The following is a 12187-nucleotide window of genomic DNA, read 5'->3' on the forward strand; positions in this document are numbered from 1 at the left end:
ATCAAAGTGAAATATCTAAATGCAAGAAGTTTGTTGATACTCAGAGGATCTTCTCTGCTTGTAGGAGCAGTTGGCTACGGTTCTTTGGGGAATAAACTATTCTTCTGGATGGTGTTCCTTACCAGGCTCACCTCTCTGAAACTCAGAGAAACACAAGGAGACAGTCTAACAAGCATGATAGCATTTCAACACAGGGAAAAATGGTATGTGATTTACAGGTTGGTTTGTTTTTAATCGCTGACTGACTCAGTTACTGAGAGCACTAATTATGCAAACAGTGATTGGGAGTTCTGAGTGGAAAGTAGAAATGTTGATTCAAAATTGCAAACAAACTTTCTATAAAATACCTGAAAGTTTTTACTTTCATCTGCACTTTATAATTGCGGTAGGTTCAGGGTCATTTGTGTCATACCTTGTGCCTTTAAGATAGTGTTTCAGTAGTATAAATGGACCTTTAGAGACTTAGAGACAGATGGAGAAGAGTACAGTTTCAAAATTTAATCAAATACCTTCCAGTTACAAAGCACAGATGTTCAGGGTCAGGAACACACAAGTGTAATATTGCTGTAATGTGTCAGGCTACTGATGCTGCTGTTGGAAAAACCTAACCATTTGCAGGTGACACAGAAAAAGATACAAGAGCACCAAAAGAAAAATTCTATCATAGTTTACCTGTGGGAAGAGCTCTTCCTCAATACTTCCAGTCATTTGCCATAAGTATTTACATACCTTTCAGTTTTTAACTTTAATTTTAAATTAGTGAGGCAATGATGGATGCTCACATTACTCATTTATGTGGCCAATGGCTTTTCAAGTTTTGCAAAGGTCTTGGGCCAAGTGATAACACCTGAGAATAATTTTCATGTGGTAATTATGCATCATGAAATTCTTCCTTTCCTTTTAATGAAAAGTTCTGCCTTGCAACTTTGTGAAACATCCCCCAGTGTTTATTATGATGCCTTCTACTTGATCATATAAATGCGCTTTTTTTTTTTTTTTTTTTTTGCTATTGCAGTTTGGCAATCCTTTTCTCTTCTTATGTTTTCTTTACATAACTGGGGAATCCCATGCAAAGCTGGTGATGCTGATCACGTAACATGCTTGTGGATTTTGTGGTTTCTCCAGTCCTCCTTTTAGGCTGCCAGGAACCTCTTGCAGATGTATTTTCACTGAGCAGTATACACGTTAGTAGGAAGGACTGCTTAAGGGCCATGTAATTTTCTGTGGGCAATCTCACAAGAGCATCCATTGGGCATGATTCAAAGTTGTACACATAGATGTTTCTGGATACCTCCTAACCAAGGCACGTTCCTTTGCCTTCCAGGTGCTCACCTTTTTGTTTTCTCATACTCTGTTGTGTATTTTCTACTTGTTTCCTTCATCTTCCCCATTTTCCTGCCTCCCATTTCAACTATGTCCACATGAGAAATTTCAGCTGGCTTATCTCAGCCTTCTGGTGTGTGGACTCCAGCTAACATACATATACATCCCAAAATCCATGGTGTTGATGCAGTTGATATGGACAACTGTATTTTTGAGTGTTTTCTTCCTATCAGGGAGGGGTGGGGGAAGGCTGGAGAAGGCAGAAAATAAGTTACCCCCACTAAAACAGTGTTGATAAAATTAACGGTGTCTACAATAGAAGCACTTTGAGAGGGTGCATAACATACCGCTATATCCTCTCCGTGACTTGCTTTTTCCCTGACCCATTTACCCCATTTCCAGCCCCATTCGTTCAGAACAGTCAAGTTGCCTTCCCTCTGCAAGCGTGGACACGGAGGAGCGAGCGCTTGTGCGTGGCTGGAGTAAGCTCCTGGGAAGGGCTTCACAAACTAGGCGAGCTTCCAGAGGGCTTCAGCCCCGATTGGATTTTGAGTGGAAAAATCACTAGTTGGGGGTCTCTCCCTCACCCCCAAACTCATAGGCACACGCACAGGCAATCCATAGGAAGGTTTATTGAATGTACAAAATGCATGAAGGGTGATACAGTTCCTGCTGTGAAGGATCCGTAACGCACACGTGTGGTCAACATCTCGGGGAAGGGGTGAAACCTGCCGGCAGCCCTCGCCTTTCTCCTCAGAGCTCCTGCTCGCCTCCCCCGCACCTCGCTGGATGCAGGGAAGCCGCAGCTCTCCTTTCACAGCCCGGCGGTGTCGAAAACGGGAAACTCCGCTGAACCTAGCAGCGTGGGGGAAAAAGCGAAGTAAAACTTGAGGGACGTTACCCCTTCTTCCCTTGACTCGAGGGGAAAGCACGGCTCCGGGCGCGGGGACTACCCTGCTCAGCGGGGATGGCGGCCCGGGGCCGGCCTCACCTCCGCGGCCCCCACACCCGCTCCCAACGGCCGCGCGGGCAGGGCGGGAGGTCGCGGCCCCGCTCCCCTGCCCCCAGGCGGCCCCTCACGGGCGATGGCGACGGCCGGACCCAACCGCCGCCCTCCCGCCCCGCGGGGGGACCGGCCGCCCCTCCCCGGGGGCCGCGGGGCCGGCCCAGCCCGCGGTGGGACCGGGAGCACCCCGGGGCGTCCCGGCGGCGACCCCGCATGCGCGGGCGGGTGTGTGTGGGGTGTGTGTGTGGGGGGGGGAAGCGGGAGGGCAACAAATTCAAATCGCCTCTGAGGAGGGAGGGGAGAAAACTGGGGGAAGGAGGCAGCCGGGGGGAGTGGAGCGGAGCGGAGGAGGGAGGAAAGGAGGGAGGAGGAGAAGAGAGTGGGAGGGGAGTGTGGAAGACTCTAAGGGAACGCGGCAGAGGCCGGGAGAGGAGGCACGGCGGACGGCGGGGGAAGGCAGAGGTGTCAGGGGAAGGACAGGTCGGGTTCGGGCGCCCACGGCCGCAGCGCGGGGCAGCCGCCCGCAACCGCCCGCCGCGCTCCGCCCGCCTTCCCGGCCGGCACCATGGTGGACAGGGGCCCCTTGCTGACCTCGGCCATCATCTTCTACCTGTCCATCGGGGCGGCGATCTTCGAGGTGCTGGAAGAGCCGCACTGGCGCTCGGCCACCGACGACTACAAGCGGCAGAAGACGGAGCTGCTCAAGCAGTTCCCTTGCCTGGGCCAAGAGGGGCTGGACAAGATCCTGCAGGTACAACGGGCGCCGCCGGGGCCGCGGCCGGGGGGTGCCGGGCGGCGGCGGCGGCAGCAGGTGCTGCTGGGCGCTTCGGAGCGGAAAATACCGCGCCTTTGGGCGGGAGGAGGAGGAGGAGGAGGCGTGCTGCCAGGCTGCAAAGCCAGTGGGCTCCGCGGGAAAACCGGACCGTAGCTCCGTCCTCACAACGCCTGGTGCCTAAAAACTGTCCCGCGAGCGCAGGGAAAGCTCTTAATCATAACTGCTTAATGATAGAGTGATTCAATGGGTCCGCGTTCCCGTCTCTTTCCTCCCCAAGCGGTAAAGGAGCTGGGGGTTGATTTCTGTTTTAGCTGGCCGGTCCTGGGGGCTGGAGGAGCTCACGCCCGGAGTGCGCTCCCGCAAGCTGCTAAGCCCGGTAGCCGTGAATGCAGCTCTTGTTTTAGCGCCCAGGGTGGTTTCTCCTGCCTCAATGGATGTTGTGTTTTGAGGAAGGGAAGGTGAAGCCAAGCGTCTTGCTCCTCTTCTGTTTGGTATGTTTTCCTACCCCTCTTTTTTTTTTTTTTTTTTTTTTTTTTTTCCGGACTGAATACTCTCGTTGTGAGGAAAACGTGCCGGGGGATCCGAGCGCGGGTCGCGGAGGTCAGTCGGGGTGACTGGGGCAGAGGCTGACTGCCTCGCACGGAGGAGGGATGCTCAAAACTTGCGCTGTTATTTTTACGTGAGGAGAATGACTTCTTTCCAAGCCATAAGGATTTGATAATCGTCCTATCTCGCTCATCTGGCAGAACGCCTCTTCAAAACTAATTATTAGTCAATAGCATGTATTAAATCATAGAGCAGTATAAACTTGGTTAGTGCCTTTTTATGGATGTGCTATCCATTAAAACATGGTGGCAAGCAATTGTGAACCATGAAAAATAGGCTGCCCCGATATGTGAGGCTCCAACGGTGAGAATGAGTCGTTTGGGACTTTATTTCAGAAATGTTTATATTGATTAGATCTTCTAGTCGTTTTGTTGTGGATTTTTAAATTATTATTATTTTAAAATTAACTAAACATCTACTAAAATGCTAAAATACAGAAGACTGGGAAAATGGCTCATCAGTTCTATTGGTGTAACTGATGCTGTGCAAACGCAGAAGAGGATATGGTTCCTGATCCTAAAAGTTCATGGCTCAAATTCTGCTTCTTCAGTTGGTGGCTGCTTTCTGTCCGCTTCAGATAACAGAGCTTTCTGGTGATAGTGTCCTTATTGTTACCAACTTAGTACCCTATTATATATGGTTTTTGTGGTATGCAGTGGAACAGATGAATGTAGACTGGAAACTATAAAGGGATGTTGGAAAATGAAAGAAAACCTATGATTTTTTAATATGCTTTTGCTGTTCTGGAATCTTACTGAAATCTTAATTTAGGTCATATCCCAAACTTGTTTTAACCTTCCCAAGGAAAAACCCCTTATTTGGACTGGGATGTGCATTAAGCCTGACATGCTTAACTTGCTGCAAACATAATGCAAAATCTAGGTTCTGGCAGAATTTAGGATGAAATTCATGTTGGTATGAAGGAATCATTAGCTGTGGGGGGTTTTTGTGCCATGATCCTTATCACAGTTAATCCTGAAACAGCAGGAAGATTTTTATATTTTTCCTCAAAATACAAAATGACAATGAAAAAATTATTGGGCAGTTCATTAGAATGGACTTGTACTATAGAGCACACTGTAGAATGGGGATGGGTGCAGCAGCAGTGAGAAGGAAAAAAAAAAAAAAAAAAGTAGTATAAGGCTAACTGGCCAGATCAAAATACTTGGTTTGAGTATCTCTCCACAGCACATTGTAGAGGACCTTCCCTCTTCAGTGCACGTTAGCTTCTGGTGATATTTTCATATTCATGCGATTTCAGTTTTGCCTCTGTACAATCATACCTTACTTTCCGTGTCCAGTCTTGCTGGTTTGATGATCCCTCATAGATACTATGTTGTCGTCTTAAGCTCAGGTTAGCTAAAATGTAAGTCTTGCCTTGCTCTTCTTTCACTTCTACTGGTAACTGGAAACTTCACTGTCTGCTTTCTGCTAGGCTGGTAGTTTTGTTCCTGTTCTTATTCAACTTCTATGTGAAAAATGATGGGAAGAAGGGGAGTGGCATTTCTTATGGAGGAGGATGGCAGGGTGAAATCTAGCCTAGCTGAAGCTAACTGGGGTAGGGGGAATCATGTAAGGACATCAGGATTTCATCCCAAGTAAGCTGTAAAGTATCTCAGAAATAAATAGTCTTCGTAGTTGTCCCTTCTCAACCACGATCCATGCTGCTTCTGCTGGGTTCTGCTGAATCTTTAAAACATTACTAACATCTGTTCTATTTTGGCAAATCCTGATCATCCTGTTTTCCTATTAAACCTCCGCATTCATTCTCTTACAATACATACAGAATGTTGTTGATTTGAAAGTGTTCATTTCCACATATCACCCCCCACATGCACCCATTCCCCCCACTCCTTACCTCTGTTTTATTCCTCTGAGCCTATTCCTCTAGCCTCTTCCATGGACTCCCTGAATTTGTTCTTGGGATTTTGCATGATTTGACAAAATTCTCTGCTCTTGCCTCTTCTTAAATGGCCTTCAGTTTTCATCTTAGAGCCTCATCTCTCACTCTGCCTGCAGTCCTTACTGACACTCATGTAACTCTACAGAGCCACATTGAGCTTTGCTATTACTTTGCCGATATTCTTCTTAGTATCCCCATTTAAAACGCACCAGGTAAAGTTCTTCAACGAATCTCACCAACTATAGAATTTTAAGTGGTTGTCATAGTAAAATGCAAGGATTTCCAGAAATGTTCAAGTTGAACTAACAATACCAATTTTGTTTCCAGAAGCAGCCTGAAAGGTGACAAGGACTGACTTATTCAGAGACCGATCTCTCTGCTGCCCTTGTTCCCCACCCAGGTTAGCTCCTGTGTTCATCTGAGCCTCATGTTAGCTGTAAGTGCAATGGAAACACTGTTTGGAATGGCTACAAAGTTAGATCTGTAGTGTGATCTTAACTACTTAAAAAGACAAGTAGGTTATCAGCACAGCTTCTCACTTTGCATACAGACTAGTATCTCTGTAAAAATCACATAAATGGTTATTAAGTGGGTTGTATTAGATCAAATACTGTCTAAAGTTTGTATTCTGTAATAATGATTTCACAATGTATTACAGTGCAATAAATGTTTATTGAAGCGTGTTTAACACTTTCAGAAAACTCACAAGCTGAGTATTTTAGGATATGCTAAAAAGAAAGCCTTTTGCCCCAGCCCAAACTGAGAAACGCCTAAAACTAAACTTGTTTAAAAACAACTTTTAGAAGTCTCTTATGCAAAGCATCCATTTGCTTCTCATTATTTTAAGTACCATATTACTTGTCATAACTATAAGAGGTATAGAAAGTACTTAAGCTCTTCTTGGAGTATTGCTAACTAGACCCTGATTTTAAAGGTGACTCACTCTGGACAGTGTATAGGCTGGTTACTGTCTGCCCATGCTCTTTTGGGTAAAGCTGATTGCTCAAATGAAAATGGGGCTGAGATGCTTCACATGACAGTTCATGTAGGCCTTCAAAGACACTCAGCTACAGCCATGTATTGACAGAAGGAACTGTTTAATCTCTCCTCATTATGTACATTTACCTTGGAATAGAAATGTCTCATAACACTGTGGAATAACTGCAAAAATAAACATTTTTAATAGTGATGTATCTGTGCCATATTTATCAGCATTGTAGAATCTTAAAAATAGTGTAACACCTCTGTTGATAAAAGTCTATGGCTTGTCCTTGCCACTTGCTGCTGTGGCCCAAAGTCCTGGGACTCTTTGGGAAGGGGGAGAAGGCAGAGATCTACAGTAGTGACACCTTCACCTGCCCTGCTGTAGGAATGGCTTTTGGAGACTGAAGCAAATGTAGGGCAATTCAGTCATTTCCCTCTTCTCCAGTTCCTTACTTTTACTCTTCATTGCTCCATCCCGATTGTGAAACATCAGCTTAATGATAAAGGAGCTATTCATGCAAGGAGGAGCCCTCTTGACCCTCATGTCTATACCCGTGAGCAAAGGTTTGCCAACACTGGGCCACATCTTATTTACTGGGAAATCTCTTTTACTGGCCCACCACAGTCATAAAAAAATTAAATGCTTCCCATTGATAAACATCAAGGCTGGTGAAAAGAAAGGGGAGAGTTTGAAAATGAGTGAAAATGGTTACTTTCAAAACAGCAATGAAATGAAAAGAGAAACTGCTGGCTCCATTTAGAAGAGGCAGACAAACATACTGAGTATGAGAACAAATAATTGAGGCCTTTATTTGAAAAGCATACAAGACTCTAAACAGGCCTGAGAGATAACTTTAGAAACCTAAATGTTTAGACTTAAAGCCCAGTGCTGTGAACAAATATTTAGAAGACTTTTAAGGAGAGCTGCTCCTGGGATATACATGGCACACAAGAGGTTTATGATAAAGGAAATAAGTAGCTGTAGTAGTTTCTTCCCTCTGTTTTTTAAAGCCAGGATATCTTATCCACTCAGAAATACTGACAGGTACATTTACAGGATTTTGGTTTGTGTTTGAGGATGCTGAACTTGGGTTCTACATTTTGTTTATTCTTGGAGTTTGTCAGTTTTACTATGAAACTTTAAAAATATTCTCTTGATTCTGAGCACTGTTGCCCACTCTGCTTTACTTCCAAGCTGCTACCTCAATGTTTAAATCCATGTGCAATCCTCTTGAGAGAGTCTGCAAGCTATAGTTTTCTTAAAAACTTGAGTTAGTTTTTAAATACTTTGTCAGTTCAACATTTAATAAAGAGATTATGGCTTGCTTATGCTTTGTAGTGATTAGTTTTCCAATGTAGAGTTAGTAGGGACATATTTTTCATAATCTTTCTCTTCCCCTGTGTTCTTCAGGAGGTGCATAAAATGAGATTCTAGAGTTTCTTTGGTCTTTAACTGCCTGATTCCTTCCATCTAAGATACTGAAAGTGGGGAAGAGAAAGAGGAGGCTGAATTCCTGAGCTGAATGCCAGATGAGCTGTCCCTTTCAAGACTAAGACTTTTTCTCTGGGGCTGAACAAAGTAAAGCTGAGCAGCTATCAGACAAGGATAAGTGACTGCCAATGGAAAATCTTTAACTGCAAGGTTGTTAACAACTACATCTAATACTTCTTATCTAAAAACTTGACAGTGCAAATTAAGGTTTATGCCTGAGAAACAGGTATTGCTAAATTTATCAAAAGTATATGTTTAATTATGCAGCCTCTAAGTTCAGCAGGGATGAACTGAGATAAAAATGTAGGACCACTGTCCATAGTTCTCTGTGGCATCTCAGACTGAGTTATGTATATTGCCACTGCAGCATTAGGAGAAGAAAATTGATGACAGACGGTACTACATTGCTTCATAGCTTTTCTCCGTGTGCTTCCACATGCAAAATCAAATGTAAGCAGGCATGCTTTTCTGTTGTGTTTTCTTTCCCCCCCCCCGCCCCCCCGTTTAACCATTAAATTGTTTAAACTTTCTTGGAACATAGTTAAACAAAGCTGATAGTGCATACACTGCAACTTTCTCTGCTGATGGAGCAATAGCAATCGATCAGAAGTCATAATTTTTCTGCTCTGGGCTTTTTCTTTTTCCTGCTATGGACTTAATCCTTGAGTGCTTGTTGTCCTTCTGTTATTAGGACGGAATGTTTGTATTACCTGACATGTTACCTTCTGCTGCTAGGTGTGTGTTCTGGCAAGCTCTGCTCTAGAGACTGTGGCATGCAGGAAGATTTGCAGGTTATCAACTCCTTGTTGTCCTAATAGGTTGTGGAACCCCTGCTTTGGTTTATGATGTATATATGGTTATTGCAAGATAGATTCTGTAGCCAGTGAAGATACCGTGTAATGATGACTTTGTATAGATACCCTTTTTTAAAAACAAATTGTTGTTTTTGCTATTAATACTAATTAGACAAAATGAGTTGTTCTGCTTTTTTCTGGATGCTGTTGACCTTCAGAGCAATCACATTACATGTTGGTACTGCAAGTAGATGTCAACTGAGTAACACAAAACCAGAAACAAGCTGGATTGCAAGTGGCAGGCAATAGTCTGATTACCAGGGGAGCAGGTGAGAATGCGTTTGTGTTTTGCTGTTATGGAGCTGCTGATCACAGTGCCTGTATTTGCAGTGATTTTACTTTGTGCTGACACTGTTTGATCCTATGGATTGAGTGCCTACGAGCAAGTAGTTAAATTTCTTCATGGAGTGTGTCTTTAGGTTTTATTTAGCCCAAAATTAGTTCAGCTGAGTCTGCTCTGTAGCATGAAACAAAACATGGTAACAGGGGACAACAGGAAGAGTCGCACTCTTCATCTAAATTAAAATACCACTGTGGTCATACCTGAAGCTCTCTGTAGTGCTACAGATATCTTCAGGAGAGCCATGCCATGCTTAGAGGCAGATTGAACCTCTAAAATATGGCATGCAATACACACTCTACATTTTTACAAGCTCTGTTTTATTGAAGGGATGTCTTAGGCTTGAAGGCATAACTTTGTCTTCCTTTATTTCTTGTCTTTGTTCTGATTCAGGTTCTTCAACATCACTGCTGGTTCTAGTGTTACTAGATATTTTCTCTAAAGCACCAGGATCTTTAGCAAGGAACTTCAGACTAGAAGTTTGTTTTCTGTGTTCATCTATCTTATTTTATTGCGTCTTTATATTAGAGTTCTTGGATATTACCATGTTTAGTTATGTACTTAACATTTTAATTGTAGGTGGGAGAGATCCCTCCTAGGCATGCTTTGCCCTAGAAGTTCTATTTACAGTCAAATCAGTAAGGAAGTTATAATTTCTTTTTTTTTTTTTTTTTGGCATTGTGTTGTGTTGACTCTGGTGGATCAAAGGTGCTGTTAGGTGCAAAGTAGCTTCTGAAATGTTTTAAACTCAAAACTCGTAACTGTTTTCTTAAGAGAAAGAAACATGAATGATGAAAAAGGAGTAGGAAATTAATAATAGGTTGTATATCATTGCCTCTGAATTGGAAATCAAGTTCCTTTTCTAACAATATGTATTCTGTAGTGTTTCTTGTGATGGACCTGTTTTTTTAAACCCTGTTGTGGGATCGGTTGATATAGATCAGCCCATCTGTGGGATTATATCTACCTTAATGAAAAGGTAGACATGGATCATGATTGAGTGAAGTGGCAAATACTAAACTGACTTTGTTCTTTGCCAGCATCTTACAAATATTGTGTAAGGAGGTTTCAACTGCTGAGAAACAAAGCCCAGACCTCTGTGTCTCTTTGAGGTTGCATCAGGTGCAAAAAAGTCCCAGCTGGACCTATCACTGGTCTTTGAACTCTGATCCCTCTTAACAACAAAGTCAGTTATTTAACAATAATTTTGACTCCAAAGTCATAAGACTGTCAGATAACGGTGGCTAATGAGTGATAGCTAATGGAACTAAAAAATAATTCAGCAAAGGATTGTAAAGGTCCTGAGGTTGAAAGCATACAGTATTCTTGGTGGCTTTGCTAAAATATCAGATTCATCAGCGATGACTTCTGTTTGTGACCTCCAAGTGCTCATATTGATGCTCTTCTTTTCTACTTCCAACCCACTCCAAGGGAGTAAAAAAGCTTTGGAGGAAAGTTGCTCAAGAATAATGTGTGGCCCTTTGCTAGAGAAACAGGAGCTGTAAGTGTGTGTGTTCTGGCCTATGAGAGACATGAGGCTGATGAGTCTCCTCCAGACACTGAAGAAACAAGGGAGGTGTTTGGAGCCAAGCAGCTGTATAAAGAGAAGAGGTGTAATCAAACTCACTGGTGGTACCGACTTCTCCCTTGGTTTCTCTTGCAGCAGGCAGACTGGAACCCTCACCCTACTACGTGATCTGCTGTTACAGTTGCTGCTAACCAGCTTCACAGACTGTAATGCAAATATGTTAAAATCAAGTTAAATAGTTGAACTATGATAACTTGCCCATTAAGTTAGAGTTTCAACCTTCAGGCCTGTGTAAGTGGTGTGTACGTGACTGCAGGATGAGAGGGCAGTTCTGTAATCAATGCTTGCCTTGTTGGCACAAGGGTTTTTGAAGGGCACTGGAGTTTGTGCTTAGAAAATCACTCTTTCTTACTGGTATCAGTGTACTCTGAAAGCTTTTCACCTGTGTCACTATCAGTTTGCCCTTTCAAAATAATACTTGCATGTTTCTGACAGTTTTCTTTTACAGCTTTTGAGGTGGATGGCAAGAGAAGGTAGAGGAAGCACTAAAAACTTTGAAGCTGCTTCCTTCTGTTGTAGCAGCAAAACCAGTAGCTAACTTTGTGTTTCTACGTGACTTGTTACAGTGATACCAGATTTTCAAGGTAGTATCTTAGCTGGATTGTGACTGTAGGATAACTGCACTTTTTCATGAAGTTGCTCTGTAGTCTCTGCAAGGTCCTAAAGCTGTCAACTTGATTAATGAAATGAGCATAGACATCTTTATCTTACACTGAAGAGAAGTAAAATATAGTTCACTTTGATAGTGCCTTCACTTTATTTGCATGTGTTTTAAGAATGCTTGCTCAGTTCCTCTACAGTTAGACGGTTGGCTATTTGGACAGATGTCCCCACAGCTGGCTGCTTTTTGTTGTTGTTTCCTAGGAGAGAAACACTGCATTAAATTAGTTTCACACTAGGCACTGTCTAGATGCTTTCAGATGAGTTCTGTGCATCTTCCTTAGGAAAATAATCTAATTTATTTGAGGTAACCGCAGCTTTTCTGTGGTTTTGATGAGTATCCTGAGCATCTTGTATGCCTAGCAGCTTTTAAGCTCGAGGGTTCTCTACATAGCAATGTGCAAGTGGTTCCTTTGCTTCAGCTCCTCAGAAGGTAATAGATGCCTGCTGAACAGTTGGAGATGTCAGCTGCAGGGAATTCCAGGCTGGCAAGGAAAAGAGTGTAGGAAACAAAGGCAACAACTATAGGGCTTCTGCCAGCTGATCCCTTTCTCCTTTAATACAGTAGCAAGAAGATAGCAAAGTGGTTTGGCTTTTGTACATCCTCAGGGATGGGTCAGTTGAGAAGTGACAGGGCACAGAGTCTTTTAATTACC

The 12187-nt window shown here is 43.4% G+C and overlaps 1 protein-coding gene and 1 long non-coding RNA gene across 2 annotated transcripts in view; one reads left to right on the forward strand and one right to left on the reverse strand.

The window, feature by feature from the left end:
• Nucleotides 1-1935: 1935 nt before the first annotated feature.
• On the reverse strand, nucleotides 1936-2997 carry LOC116959763. Its single transcript, XR_006165058.1, has 2 exons — nucleotides 2921-2997; nucleotides 1936-2178 (listed from the first exon to the last, which is right to left on the reverse strand). It is a non-coding gene; the product is annotated as an uncharacterized LOC116959763 (long non-coding RNA).
• The window catches only part of KCNK5 (potassium two pore domain channel subfamily K member 5), a 37152-nt gene continuing 27673 nt past the window's right edge, over nucleotides 2709-12187 (forward strand). The window contains exon 1 of the mRNA XM_042789803.1: nucleotides 2709-3080. Within this exon, the coding sequence (XP_042645737.1) occupies nucleotides 2895-3080 (186 nt within the window). The 5' untranslated portion in view covers nucleotides 2709-2894. The remainder of the gene's footprint in view (nucleotides 3081-12187) is intronic.

Source organism: Tyto alba, unplaced genomic scaffold, assembly GCF_018691265.1.
Source record: "Tyto alba isolate M040663 unplaced genomic scaffold, T.alba_DEE_v4.0 Super-Scaffold_16, whole genome shotgun sequence".
NCBI classification, from domain to species: Eukaryota; Metazoa; Chordata; class Aves; order Strigiformes; family Tytonidae; genus Tyto; species Tyto alba.